This window comes from Ceratotherium simum, chromosome 11 (assembly GCF_057802395.1).
Source record: "Ceratotherium simum simum isolate JZ-2026a chromosome 11, ASM5780239v1, whole genome shotgun sequence".
Lineage (NCBI taxonomy): Eukaryota > Metazoa > Chordata > Mammalia > Perissodactyla > Rhinocerotidae > Ceratotherium > Ceratotherium simum.
The window spans coordinates 29996833-30012558 of NC_141910.1; the positions used below are offsets into that span (position 1 = coordinate 29996833).

At 40.4% G+C, this 15726-nt stretch overlaps 2 protein-coding genes across 2 annotated transcripts in view; one reads left to right on the plus strand and one right to left on the minus strand.

The window, feature by feature from the left end:
- ACYP2 (acylphosphatase 2) overlaps window positions 1–15726 on the minus strand; it is a 169753-nt gene that overhangs the window by 49241 nt on the left and 104786 nt on the right. The window lies entirely within an intron of this gene.
- On the plus strand, window positions 7774–10764 carry TSPYL6 (TSPY like 6). The gene is given in 5 exon segments (XM_014792280.2): window positions 7774–8675; window positions 8678–8751; window positions 8754–8805; window positions 8808–8902; window positions 8905–10764. Coding segments are annotated over 5 exon segments (1110 nt in total). The 5' UTR covers window positions 7774–7963; the 3' UTR covers window positions 9082–10764.

The window sequence follows — 15726 nt, forward strand, 5'->3', positions numbered from 1 at the left end:
TCTGGCCATGCTGAGGCCACGTCCCACGTACAGCAACTAGAAGGATGTGCAGCTATGACATACAACTATCTACTGGGGCTTTGGGAGAAAAAATAAATAAATAAAATTATTAAAAAAAAAAAAAAACAAGGGGTGAACCTCCATAGTATATAAAGAACTCACACAACTGAACAACAAAAAAAACCTGATCAAAAAATGGGCAGAGGATAGGAACAGACATATTTCCAAGGAAGATATACAGATGGCCAACAGGCACATGAAAAGATGTTCAACATCACTAATCATCAGGGAAATGCAAATCAAAACTACACTAAGATATCACCTCATACCCATTAGAATGGCTATAATCACCAAGACAAAAAATAAATGTTGGAGAGGTTGTGGAGAAAAGGGAACCCTCACATTCACTGCTGCTGGGAATACAAACTGGTGCAGCCTCTATGGAAAACAGTATGGAGATTCCTCAAAAAATTAAAAATAGAAATACCTTATGATCCAGTTAGCCCACTACTGGGTATTTATCCAATGAACCTGAAATCAACAATCCAAAGAGACTTATGCACCCCTATGTTCATTGCAGCGTTATTCACTATAGCCAAGAAGTGGAAGCAACCCAAGTGTCCCTCGACTGATGATTGGATAAAGAAGATATGGTATATATATACAATGGAATACTACTCAGCCACAGAAAAAGACAAAATCTTCCCATTTGCAACAACATGGATGGACCTGGAGGGTATTATGTTAAGCAAAATAAGCCAGAGAGAGAAAGACAAACACCATATGATTTCCATATGTGGAAGATAAACTAACACAGACAGAGAGAACCGTTTGGTGGTTACCAGAGGGAAGGAGGTTGGAGGGTGGGCACAAGGGGTGAAGGGACGCATTTATATGGTGACTGACAAACAATAATGTACAACTAAAATTTCACAATGTTATAAACTATTATGACATCAATTTAAAAAAAAGAATAATAAAGGAGGACTAGATGTACCACCTGTCAAAGTGTTTTATAAAGCTAAAAGAGTCCAAACAGTACCATATTGGAGTATGGCTAGACAGAGCATGAAACAGAATGGAGAGTCCAGAAATAGACCCAAATATAAATGGCAATGTATTGTATGATAAAGATGACATTTCAAATCAGTGAGATTAAAAAATGGATTTTTTAGGGGCTGGTCCCGTGGTGAAGTGGCTAAGTGCGCGCGCTCCGCTACTGGCAGCCCGGGTTCAGATCCTGATGCACCGCTTGTCAGGCCATGCTGTGGCAGAGTCCCACATAAAGTGGAAGAAGCACGGATGTTAGCTCAGGGCCAGTCTTCCTCAGCAAAAAGAGAGGATTGGCGTGTATGTTAGCTCAGGGCTGATCTTCCTCAAAAAAAAAAAAAAGGATTGTTTAATAAATGATTTTTAGAGAACTGGCTAGCCACCTGAGGGGGAAAAGTGCATCCATACCTAACACCTTTTACTAAGTAAATTCTAGACATATTAGATATTTAAATGGAAAAAATGAAACCACAAAATACTAGAGGAAACCATGGTTTGGCTTGTTTTGGTTTTGTTGTAATTTCAAAGTGAGACTGGCCTTTCTAAGTATAACAAAGAAGTCAGAGCCATGAATAAAAGGATTGGTCATTTCAATCTTATAAAAATCAACATTTTTGCATGAAAAAAAATCACCATAAGCAAAGTCAAAAGATGAACAAAAAACTGGAGAAAAACATATTTGCAAATCATAGAGAAAAAGAGCTAATTTTCTAAATGTATATAATCAATAAGAAAAAGACTAACAACTCAGTCAAAACATGGCCAAAGGAAATATAAATGACTCTTGAACATATGAAAAGATGCTCAGCTTCACTCATAACAAGATAGAGATGCAAATTTAAAATACACAAAAATACCATTTTTCACCTATTAGATGGACAAAGATCAAAAACTGTAATAACACTGTTGGCAAAGCCTTGTGAAAATAGTCTCATACAATGTGGGCACGCATGCAGAGTTGGCCTTGGTGGAGGGCAGTTTGGCAATATTTATAACAATTATGAATGTATCTACCTTTTGACTCATTGATAACACTTCTAGGAATTTATTATACAAATATACTTCCACACATGGGAAACATCATAATTACAGGTTAAACATTACAAAGTTGCTTGTCATAACAAAAGATTACAAACAATCTAGATTTTTACCAATAGGGAACTAGATTAAATCTGTGATTTCCATACACTAGAATACTATGCAGCCTTAAAAAAGAATTCCATACACTAGAATACTATGTGTGCTAAATTGGAACAATCACCAAAACCAATTGACAAGAAAATAAAGCAAGTTTCAGGACAGTGTGGATTTTATATTACCTACCTATAAAAATAAAGGTGGAAAGTGAGAATGAAAGAAAAAAAAAATGTCAGCATTAGTTGCCTCTGGAAAGGGGAAGTGGGTAACTGGGGGACAGGAATGGGAGGAAGATTTTTGAAATTTAAAATTTTGAGCCATGTAAATATTTCCTATTCAAAAATAAATAAACAAAATTAAACATTTTAAAAAAAGAATTTAAGAGTGAGGGATCTCGGGCTGGCCCCGTGGCTTAGCGGTTAAGTACGCGTGCTCCGCTACTGGCGGCCCGGGGTTCGGATCCTGGGCACACACCAAAGCACCGCTTCTCCGGCCATGCTGAGGCCGCGTCCCACATACAGCAACTAGAAGGATGTGCAACTATGACATACAACTATCTACTGGGGCTTTGGGGAAAAAAAGGAGGAGGATTGGCAATAGATGTTAGCTCAGAGCCAGTCCTCCTCAGCAAAAAGAGGAGGATTAGCATGGATGTTAGCTCAGGGCTGATCTTCCTCACAAAAAACAAAAAGAGAGAGTGAGGGATCTCTTTCAAAACAAGTAAGAACTGAACAACAATATTTGAAGAGTCAAAATAAGACTATACAGTTCACAGCCTCTCTTCATTCATCTTATATTAAGTTTATCTTTTAAAACATCATGCTTTTCTGTTTCCTAGAGAATTTAAATACTTCACGATTCTATGATGTACAGATTTGTGGCTAAACTGTACTCTCCCCAAGAAGCCATCCGTTTTTCTTTACTCATTTTCTTCTTTCTTTTCTTTCCTTCTTTTTTTCCTCTCTTTCTCTCCCTTCCACTTCCCTCTTTCTCTCTTTTCTTATCTCTATTTCTGCCTCCAGTTGGCTAGATATTTCAGAGATTTTGTACGAGCTCTCTTTATTCTCCCTTTAAAAAAAAATTATAGCCAGAATGTTTCAAGCCCCAAGTTGAAATTATATTTTGTTCTTTTCAAGAGTTGCTAGTCCATTCTTTAAGACACAAGCAGAATGGAAGACCTCAAAAGAAAATAACATTTCACATTGAACCCAAAGAATATTATCACTACTCACTTTCCAATTTTAAAAAACATATATGTTCCCTATTTTTGGTCAGGCTAATATATGTATAACCTTTTTCTAGGCACTTTGAGAAAGAGAAAATAGTATAATACAGGGTCTGTGACACTAAGTAATATGAAATTCTTATGATGTCTGCCTTCCCACTGATTTTAGCCAGGGGTGGCACTGCCATATAATTAAGCTTGGACCTAGAATACAGACCCAGCTAGGAATCTCCTGTCATGAATTTAAATCACCTATGATCCTGCATTCTTGCTACCCCCATGTCATTCCCCCTCATTTCTCAAGGATTTTAGCTCCAGATTTTAGCTCCTAGCTCATTCTCATTTCTCTTTGGTCTTATCGTTTAGTGATTTCAATATACACATAGGTGATCCTTCCCACCCTTGTCTGTTAGTTTATTGACCTCCTCCCCTGCAATAACCTCATCCTCAATTTACCTCATTAGAGCCCAACTTGGATGGATAAGTAGGATTCTATCCAATCCCCTGCAGGTCAGTCTTAGACCACTATCTCTCATCCTTCTCGTTCACTCTGGTACTTGACCCCAGTGGCCCTTCAATTCCCTGGGTCTTCCAATCCATTGATCAGACCACCTTTTCACTGCCCCGCATCCCTACACATCCTCTCTTCCTCTAGCTTAAATTCTAAGATCAATTATTGTATTCATTCTTGCCCTTCTTGCTTCAGCTCTGACTAAATCCAACTCTGCTTACTCATGCTGCACCTGTTAACTGAATGTGGCTGAAGAAAAATTCACAACCACACTGATGTGCCTCACTTCGAATTCACAGCCTTCATGCTGTTTGACAATCAGACGCTATGTCATAGTCCAATCACTCTACTACTCTCCAGACAACTATTTCATAGCTTCTTCTCTCTCTTCAAATCCCACTGCTTCTTGCCTCATCCTCACTTTCACTTGATAATCTTGCTTTCTAGTTTACTGAGAACACCGAAGCAATCAGAAGAGAATCTCATAGAGCCCACCATCACTTCTACTCACCAACCAGCATGCACACCCTCATACTTTGTCTTCCTGCTGGTTCCCATAGGTGAACTTGTCATGCTCCTACCCAAAGCCAACTCCTCCTCCTCCATTTAAGCACCAGATTCCCTCTGCTCTCACCTACTTGACAGCCCTCCAATGATTCTTTCTTTCTCCTACATCCTTAATTTTTGCTCCCTACTGAATCATTCACATCAGCAGGCACACTTACTTCTTTTTCTCCCATTTTAAAAACATTTTCTTTGATCCAATTTTTCTACCAGCCTTCATCCCATTTCTTTGGAGCAAAACTCCTCAAGCCTTATGTATACTTGCTGTTTTCACTTTCTCCCATCCCATTTTCTCTTAAATCCATTACAGCCAAGCTGTCACCCTACCATTCCACCAAAACTGTTCTTATCAAGTGATAGCCCCATTCCTTTAGTTCCCATTGGAGCAAATTCCTCAAAAGAATTGTCAATATTCACTGTCTCCAATTTCTTACCTCCCATTCCCTTTAAAACCTATTCCAACCCCCCATGACTCCACTGAAAGTGCTCTAGTGACTTTTTTGTTGTAAAATCCAATGGTCAGTTCTCAGATCTCATCTTACTTGACCTATCAGCACCATGTCACACAGTTGAACACTTTCCTTTACACATTTGGCTTCCAGCACATTTTACTCTCTCAGATTCCCTTCTACCTCACTGGTCTCTCCTTAGTTTCCTTTGCAGGTTCTTCCCCTTCTCCCTGCCCTTGTAATTTTGGAGGCCCCAGAGCTAGTCCATCAATACTCACAACCTTGGTGATTTCATCCAGCCCTCTGGCTTTAAAGATCATGTATGCTGATTATTCCCAAATATGTATCCCCATCCCAGACCTCTCCTGAGCTCCAATTCATAATGCCTAATTGGTATTGCAACTCTGTTGTCCAACAGTCATCTCAAATTTAACATGTCCAAAAGCAAACCTTTTCCTACAAAGATCTGCTCCATCACCATCTTCCCCATCTCTGCTTCTGGCAACTCCATCTTACTAGTTGCTCAGGTCAAAATCCATGGAGTCATCCTCAACTTTTCTCTTTCTCTTATGCTCCATATCCAATTCATCAAGAAAGCATGCTGGCTCTACCATCATACTATATCAACCATCCTCCTCCATTGCTACCACCTGGTCTGAGAAACATCTTTCACCTGGATTACTCTGATAGCCTCCTACATCTACCCTACATCTATCCCCACATCTACCGTTGTCCCTACACAGTCTATTCTTCACCCAGGAGCCAGAGTGATCCATGCAAAATACAAGTCATATTCTCTGCTCAAAATTCTGTAGTGGTTTCCCATTTTACTAAGAATAAAAGCCAAACTTATTACAGTATCATATAAGACCCTACTTGATCTAGCCTCTCTCATTCACTCTGCTCCAGGCACACTGATCTCCTTGTTATTCCTTGAACACCCTAGGCATGCTCCTGTTTTAGGGCCTCTGCTTAGCTTTTTCTTCCTGGAATGCTCTTCTACAAAATATCCACTTAGCTAACTCTCTCATCTTTGCCAAAATTTTACCATTTCAATGAGCCACTCTATTCCTTCCTCTGACCACCCTATTTAAAACTACAATCTGCTCTCCACTCCCTACCTCCAGAACTCTCATTCCTCTTACTCTATTCTACATATTGCTTTTTTCCAAAGTACTTTTCACTTTCTAATGTTTTATTGTTTACTTGTTATTGTTATTATTTATTATCTTTCTCCTCTGCTGGAAACTACAAGAAGGAAGAAATCTTTGTTCTGTTCACCAGTATATCCTAAGGGTCTAGAACAGTGCCAAGCACACTATAGGCACAGAATAAATATTTGTGAATAAATAAATAAATAAGAAATAGATTATGTGTTCCTTGAAAGCATGGTAGTATTTATCTCAAAACCATTTGAACCTCATGCTATCTTTGTGCAAAGACTTTTTTTTCAAACTCTTGATTCATTTATTGTTTCTATGTCTATTTAGGTTTTTACTGCATTTCAGTTAGAGTTGATGAATTATACATTTCCATAAAATCATATATTTCATCCAAGTTTGAAAATGTATTGGCATAAAGCTTTCCAACATGCTCTCTTATATTTCTTTAAATCACTACTGTGACCATATTTTTCATTCCAAATATTACTTATTCTTTCTCCTTTCACTATTAGTCTTTGATTGATACTCTCTATTGTCTTTCATTAATTTCTCCCCTTATATTTACCATTACCTTTTACCTTTTCTCTCTACTTTCTTTGACTTAACTCTGCTGGTCTTTTACACATTATTCAAGTTATCCTCTGTGATGAGTGATACAGCCCTCATCAATATTTCCAGTTTCCTTCTCCTCTCAGGCTCAGGAGAGGATGACACTTCCTTGACCCCTTGAAGCTAGGCAAGACCATCTGACTAGCTCTGGCCAATGACATATGTCACTTTTTTTTCTTTTTTTCGCCCCTTTTTCTCCCCAAAGCCCCAGTAGATAGTTGTATATTATAGTTGCACACCCTGCTAGTTGCTGTATGTGGGATACCTCCTCAGCATTGCCCAGCAAGCGGTGGGACAGTGGGCGCCTGGGATGCGAACCCAGCCGCCAGTAGTGGAGTGCAGGCACTTAACTGCTAAGCCAGGGGGCCAGCAGACATATGTCACTTTTGATGGAAACATTTAAAAAAACCTACCCATGGGAAGAGGATCGTCTTTTCAGCAAACAGTGCTTGGTCAATTAGATATTCATATGGTAAAAACGAATCTTGACTCCATCACACCATTCACAAAAAACAATTCCAGACGGATTGCAGATATAAATGTGAAAGATATTGGAGAGGCAAGATTTCTTAAACAGGGCACAAAAGCACTAATCTAAAGGGGAAAATTATAAATTGGAATATATTAAGATTAAAAACTTTTGTTCATCAAAAGGCATCATTAAGGTAGTGAAAAAGCAACTCACGGAGGGAGAAGATATTTGCGATACACATATCTGAAGAAGGACTTGTATCTAGCATGTATAAGGATTCCTACAAACCAACATGAAAAAGAATACCCAATAGAAAACCAGGGAGCAGACTTGGACACTTCCCAAAAAGAGGATATCCAAATGACCAAAAAACACATGAAAAGGTTCTCCATTCGTTAGACATTAGAGAAATGCCAATTAAACCACCACGTGATACCATCACACATCCACCGGAACGGCAAAAACAAAAGCGACAGCACAGGCCATGGAAACATACTCTCGTGAGACTGAAGGGTGAGCCTCACAATACTGTAGGGTGAGTATCGCGAGACTGAAGGGTGAGTGTCGCGAGACTGACGCGTGGTTGTCACGAGACTAAGGTGGCACAGACAGCTGGTTTGCGTGAGTGCATCTTCTGTGAGGAAAGGAGACGTTAACAATCCTATAGTCGGCTTCCTGGGTGGGGTCGAGAGCATCCCTCTCCCCCAAAAACACAGCCACACCACTCCCCACCATACGCTGGGAGACCTGGACCCTCACCAGTGCAAGAAGCTCCGAGAGGAAATGCAGGTGACACAGGTGATGGCGGAGAACGACGAGGGCAGCTTGGAGACCGTCGCACTCCTGCCGCCTCAGCTTCTAGCGGTGGGGGGCGCACCCCGGGACCCCGCGGACTGTGGCCATACTCCCCCGATCCTAGGCGACGGGGGTCACAGTCTGGTAGCAGCCAAAGCGGGGCAGGAGGAGGCCCTGCCACCCGCAGGGGGCCTGGAAGCAGCCACTGCCTCTGTGACAACTGACAGCAGCCCGAAAAATGGCTTTCAGAGTGAAGACGCGCGGCCATGGTGGGGAGAAGCCCCTATAAACCTGTGGCGCGCGGAGGTCAGGATCCGAGGGGATGGCTGGGGCCAGGCCCAGGAAGCAAAGACCGAAAGGTGCGCCATCCTCTCGGGAGCAGGGGATGCAGAGGAGAGGGCTGAAGTGGAGGAGACGCCAGGAGGGGAAGAAATGGCAGTGGTGGAGAACAGAGTGGCAGACCAGGTGCAGGACCAGGCGGGGCCCAGGCCCCTGGACGGGGATCTCCGCATGAGCCCCCTGGAGGCCGTCCAGCTGGAACTGAACGCTGTGAATGCTCAGGCTGACAGGGCCTTCCTCCAGCGGGAGCGCTACCTGCAGCAGAGGAGCCACATCATTCAGAACATCCCCAGCTTCTGGGGCACCGCCTTTCGGAACCACCCACAGCTGTACGCCCTGATTAGGGGCCAAGATGCAGAGATGTAAGGCACATAACCAATTTGGAGGTGAAGGAGCTCAGACACCCTAGGATGGGCTGCAAGTTCAAGTTGTTCTTTCCACCGGAAACCCATACTTCAGAAACGAGCTGATTGTCAAGGAATATGAGGTCAGGTGGTGTCTCTTTCCACTCCAATTATATGGCACCCGGGCCAAGAACCCCAGTCCTTCATTCGCAGGAACCCAGACGTTGTCTGCAGCTTCTTCTGCACTGGTTTTCAGACCACAGCCTTCCAGAATCTGACAGGATTGCTGAGATGATCAAAGAGGACGTCTGGCCAAATCCACCGCAATACTACCTATTGCATGAAGGGGCCCAGAGAGCTATACTTCACCAGATAAGGGAGCCAGTGGAGATCCCCAGGCCCTTTGGGTTCCAATCTGGTTAACTTTTGCCCTTGGGAATATTCCCACACAAGGTCCCCTACCACCTCCTGCTGGGCCTGTGCTTTGACAATAGCATTGGGTATGCCTTTTACTTTTTTCCTGCTGAACTTTCTGCACCCTCCCTCCTCTGGACATTCAGTTCTCTCAACTTCAAGATTGAGACCTGCATGGCTATGCTACTCCACTTCCACATGATCTTCATGCTGCTCTGCATTAACATCACCTGCTGCATGACCATGGTTCTCACTCTTCTAAACCAAACAGATGATGCTGTAGATTGCTCTGCCTTTATCTGCACTGCTTGGACCCTGTCTGTTCCCAGGGCCTCTGGTCTGGTTACTACCACCTGGATTTGTAGCTACGTTTAGGAGCCTATTTTACCCACTCTGTTCTGCAGGTAGCCTGTGGACAATTGCTGGACATTAATAAAGTCAAGGGACAGCAGCAGTGGATCATTTGGTCTATGTGATTTATGCAACTCCGTTTTTCTTCCTGCTCCTCTAGTCACCTATTGCTGCCTGCAGCTGGCTATGCCCATCTGCTTAGGCTGCTGCCTGCTGGATGAACATTTTCCAAACCACTGGCAGCTCCACTCTCTGGATTTTGGTAAATAAGGATCTTCAGAACTGGTGGTGGAGCCAGGTTTCCTGTCACCACATAAAATACCTTTCTATTCCTGCCTTAAAAGACCTCAATTCCTTACCACCACCATCACTCAGGAACCCTACTGACTGTCAGGCAAATGGTTGAGGTGACAACTTAGACCCTATCTGCATGGCAAGGATAATGGTGGTGTCCTTGCCAAGTACCAGGCTTTCTCAGCCTCACAGTGAATTCATATAAAATTTAGGTACTTTTATTTGCCTCCCGTCTTTATCCTGAATATGATGAAGTGCCAGGGTAGGTGTACACTTTTTCCTCTCTATCTCACATCTCTCATCTCTGTTCTCTCTCTTTCAACTCTCTATCTCTTTTTTTTTTTTTTTAAGTTGCAGCTCAGAAACGTCTGCAGAAACAGGTGTTTTAGTTTAACGTGGCTTTATCATTTCCAGAGGCAGAGAGGTTTTCCTGTAAAGGAGACTACCAGAGTTCTTATTGCCCCCTTTGTTCTCTTCCTAGCGCCTCACCCCCCTTTAGCAAAACCTAGAGGGTTTAAAGGAAGACAAATCTAGATGAAATGAAAGGTGTTTTTTAGGTCAAATGGGTGGAAGAACTAAAGAGATTGTGTTGGGTGCCCTGAACAGGGAAAACTGAACAAAAGGCCAGAGGCACTAATGAGCCAGGGGAAAATTGGGCCTAGAACTAAGACTACATTGACCGAGAGCTTACGAGAAAGGGATACTCACTGTCAGCAGTGATGGGAGGAAAGATACTTTTCTCAGGATGGGGGGTGGGACAATTGAAGTTGGTTGAAGTATTAACTATGAGAAGGGTTCTTTAAAGAAACACAATGCAGCTTTGGGTGTTTTCTCTCTCATTTTCATGTGACCTTATTTATGTGGAATGTTAATACTGTGCCCTTAATTTTACTAGTATTTAGTAAAATCCAATTTCTCTCTGCCTACCGGGAAGATTCAGCTGTATAGGTTTTCTTTTGCTTTCAATTGGGAACATTTGGAAGAATATCAATCTCTTTCCTGTACAATATAGAGACGTATGCACATATTCATAAGTTTTCAACTTGTTTCTGCTAAAACTGTATCTTTAGAAATATAATTTGAATAACTTGTTCTTGTTAGACTGAAGATTTTGGAAAGTGTTATCTTCATGGAAAAATAGCCTACAAAAAATTTGTGGCTCTGATTGTCTTGACAATTTACCCTGGTAACAACTTAGTAATTTGACATATCTCTTTTCTTAATAGGGAAAATACTTGTGAGATTGCTCTGTAAAATTGGAGATGTACCATTGTAATATTTATATTTCTTTGTATGCATGATGGTAAAATAAAAGCATGTGAGTCTGAAAAAACAAAACAAAATTAAAAAGATGGAAAATAACAAGGGCAAAAAAAATACACAGAGAAACCAGAATGCTCATATACTGCTGGTGGGAGAGTAGCTTGGTACAAATACTTCAGAAAATTATTTGGCAGTATCTGTGCACACCCTCTGATCCATCTCTGAGAATATACCCAACAGTAATGCATACATATATTCACAAAGACATGCATAGAAGTGTTTATAACAGCAGAACTCTAATAGCTAACACTGGGAACTGCCCCAGTATCCATCACTAGTAGAAAAAATAAACACATTTTTAAATATACACACAGTGAAATACTATGAGAAATAAAGAACTATGCCTGTATGCAAAATGTGAACGAATCTCACAAACATGATGTTGGATAAAAGAAGCCAAACACAAGAATACATGCTATATAATTCCATTTATATATGAAGTTTAAGTAAACTAATCTATGGTGGTAGAAGGCAGAATAGTGGTTACTACCAAGAACTGTGAAGGGTCTGAGATTTTATCCTACTTACAAACTAACAAGTTAGCCTGCCTAGTTAATGGACACTGAGTCAGAAACAAAGGCTCTTACAAAGGACAACTCAATAGCCAGTGTCAGTATTTGCACCAGCTTCTTGAGGCCTAATTTGTAATTCCACCACATGAAGAAAGCCAGACATCTGCACACACAGTGGGTTGCATTGCAAGAGAGGAACTCTGAGTTTAGGGAACCTGAATCTTTTGTAATGAGAAGTAAGCATGCCTGCCCTTTGCTTTGAAAGGAGTCATTATCTTTGTTATACTCAACAATAAGTACACCTGTACTTTGCTCCATAAGAGACACAATCTCTTATTTTTTCAAGGCTATAAGCAAACCTGCCCTTTCCTCTGGAGGGAAATACAATCTGTCTTCCAAGGCTATTCACAGATATCCTTGAAAAAATAATCTGAACAAAGACAGTGTCTCTGCTCACAAGATGTGCAGAAACATCAGAGACCCATGAGAATTGTCTCCCAACACTTGGGGGTGTGGTGGGGGTGGGTAGCTATTGACTGGAAGGGAATCTAAGGGTGGATTTTGAAGGGCTGGTGTGTCTTGATCTGGGTGCCAGATACAAAAGTGTATTCAAGTTGTGAAACTTCATTGAGTTGTACACTTGTAAAACACTTTTCTATAAGTATATTATACTTTAACAAAATATACTTGCTTAAGAAAAAAATTAAAAAAGAAATTCAAAGTAAGCAAAGAAAAAACAAAAATAAACAAAACCCCAATATTTTTCTGAACCTCTATGCTAGAAAATGATTGGTCAATTAAAAATGTGTTTCAAATCTTTTTGGGTCAGCTATGAGTCCATATATGAGAATTCTAATAGGATCATTCACTATGGCACATTCAAATGACTAAAATCCATTTTCTAAGAATAAAAATGTTCAATTATCTAGGTATGGGCCATCAACTTTTAGTATTTATAGTACTCTTACTCATTTTATCAGAGTTTTTTTTAGCTGTAAACAGTTCATTAATTATGGCTTGTGATGGTTCATTTTCAAAGCTCAGTTCTTTCAGCCAAATAAATGTTAAGATCCGCATATTATTTAGTGCTGTTGTTCAGCAAGGATGATGCTATTCTGAGGATTGGCCCCATCGTATACTTGCTTTCTAAAATGATCTATATCAAAGTTTCATATCCTTTTTTTTCAGGCCTCCCTCTTTGAGGTATAAATATTTCACTTGATACTTAAGAGTTAAAAACAGAATTTCAAACCACACCTTTGGCATATGCAATAGAAGACTGCAGTATTAATAGCAACAAAATCTTCTGTAAAATTGTAATGAAATAATTTTGCTTGGCTTATTTGAGCAAAATCTTTCCATTTCTGTATATAACAAGGTATTTCGGGATAATAAGGATAATTCAGTGTTGAAAATGCAGCAAGTTTGTTTTTTTACATAAAGGATATAAAAACATTTAATGTATAAGATTAACTTATTGCCTTTGAAATATAAGGTAGATTAAATTAGGCTTTTTAAAATTCCTACTATCAATTCATATCACACATTATAATTTTAAATGGCATCCATATTGATGGCTTGCCCTGTATTTTCCAGTGGCAAAATTTCCTCTTTGCTATTGGTAGCTAGAAGCATAAGAGATATAGTATACTTGGATTTATGTAAAGGGATCCAAAATTCAAGTTTAGTCTGTCTTACCAAGATAGATGAGGATGGGAAAGGTGGAAGGTGGGATTTTCTAATTCAGCATTAAACTAGAGTCTAGAGTATTAAACTAATAGTGCACTGACTTACAAGTTGGAGCACCTGGGTTCTAGGGGGCTCTGCCCTAAACTGCAGGCAAATCACTTATTTCCAAAGACACAGTTTTCGTCATATTTTTAATAACAGACTTGAAACATCATTTCTTCTAAATCTGAAAATTTACCTACCCCTTAAATATAAGCTTTCCACAAGGTTCTGTGGTCTCCCCCTGGCTTGCTTTCTCTATACTATTTCTGGCTGAACTTAGCCACTACCAGAGCTTCTGCCATCATCTTTGAGATAAAGACTCATATTGGAATCTCCGACCCTTACTCCAGACCAGGGTCTGACATGTCCATTTGCACAATGTTTCGAGACTTGCTCTCTTCCTTTCCATATCTATTTTCTTTTGTGTGTGTGTGTGTGTGAGGAAGATCAGCCCTGAGCTAACATCCATGCCAATCCTCCTCTTTTGGCTGAGGAAGACCAGCCCTGAGCTAACAACTATTGCGAATCCTCCTCCTTTTTTTCCCCCTTTTTCTCCCCAAAGCCCCAGTAGATAGTTGTATGTCATAGTTGCACATCCTTCTAGTTGCTCTATGTGGGACGCGGCCTCAGCATGGCTGGACAAGCAGTGTGTAGGTGTGCGCCCGGATCTGAACCCCAGGCCGCCAGTAGCGGAGCGCAAGCACTTAACCACTAAGCCACGGGGCTGGCCTTCCATATCTATTTTTACTTCCCCATCTCCTGTTTACTGGAAATCTCCAGACTGCCCTTTGTGAAATGTGCTCTGTCTCTTCCCATCATTCACACTGTTGACAAAGTGATCAAATCCCTTTTGCACAAATATCCTTCTTAACACACCACTGCCTGCAGAAGAAAGTCCAAACACACTACTATTGCATTCAGAGTCAGCTACAACCAAGCCCCTGCCTAACATTCTTGCTGAAGTCCACTCACATTGGACTTCTTGCTATTCCTTAAGCAGCCTATGCATTGTCCTGCATCTGTGCCTTTCTTTGCTCATGATGTTCCCTCATCTTGGATTCTCTTCTCCATCTCCTTACCTATGGAAATCCTCCCATCCCTTCTAAATTCTATTCAAATGCCATCTCCTTTAAGTTACCTCCAAAGCCTCCTACCTCTTGTAGCATATACTTTGTAGCATTTATTTCATAAAAATTTATATTGAAGTTAGTTCTTTATATATATTAGCAGTTTATATATGCTTTTGTCACTAAATTCTTAAGTTTAATATTTAAGGGCTGAAATCACATTTTAGTTATCTTTTTCTTCTGTGATGAATAAGAAACAGTCCCTGTCCTCAAGTAGCCTACAGTCTAGCATAGGAGACAATTAATGTACAATGTGAGAAATGCCACATTAAGTGCAAGCCTAGTGTGCTATGGGACCAAATAAGGGTGCTATTTCCCCCATCTGAAGATTAGGAGTATCAGGGAAGGCTTATATTGTCGTAAGAGGTGGCTTTTAAGTTCCATTGTGGACACCATACTAGACTATAAGCTTCTTCAGAGTAGGGATCTATCTTTTCATCTATGTATCCCTAGAGCATAGTATTGTGTCTAGCACAAAATAGACACTCCAAAATTACTTAATGAATGTGTAAATAAAAGATGCCCGAGTCCTTTATAGCTCTAACTGTGTACAGTATGAATCATATTAGTACTTTGTAGTACTTTTTTACTCTACTTATCACATGGTCAATAAATAAAAATTGGCTAATGAAAACCTAATTAAGAAGTTAATAACATATTTTTAGGCTTGAGGTTTTGGATAAGTGTTAATTGGCATGGCTGCCCAAATAATCCTAAGAAAGAAGAGCCAGAGCAGAAACTTCAGTCAAATCCCTACAAGTACCTTAGTTCTAACTCTCAGAAAGAAGGATATGTGGATAAATGAGCTGTTTCGCAATTATGGATCTAAATTGAGTCAAAACTGTGATATTTGCTCCTTAATCTCTAAATTCATATAAGTTAAAAACAACAGGCTTTATTACAGCCGTTAACAATAGGCTGTACTAATAATAGCTCTCATTAATTAAGGCCCTACATCATGGTAACATTGTGCTAAGCACTTAATGTGCATTATTCTCTTAATTCTTACACAACTCTACAGGTATTCCTGTCTCCATTTTGCAGATGAGGAAAGTGAGACTCAGTTGAGATTATGTTACTTATGTCCAGTCACTCAGCCAGGCAGTGGTAAAGCCAAGATTCAAACCCAAGTCTGACTCCGGAATCTGATAACTATGTATGGATAGAAATACTATCTTTTGTTTTGTAGTATAAAATTATTAATTAAAATAATTTGCCAAATGCCTTAGATTTTTCCCATTTGTATATAGATTCTCTTAGCCTATAAAACATTTACTGGGGGGGCCGGCCCTGTGGCTTAGCGGTTAAGTGCGTGC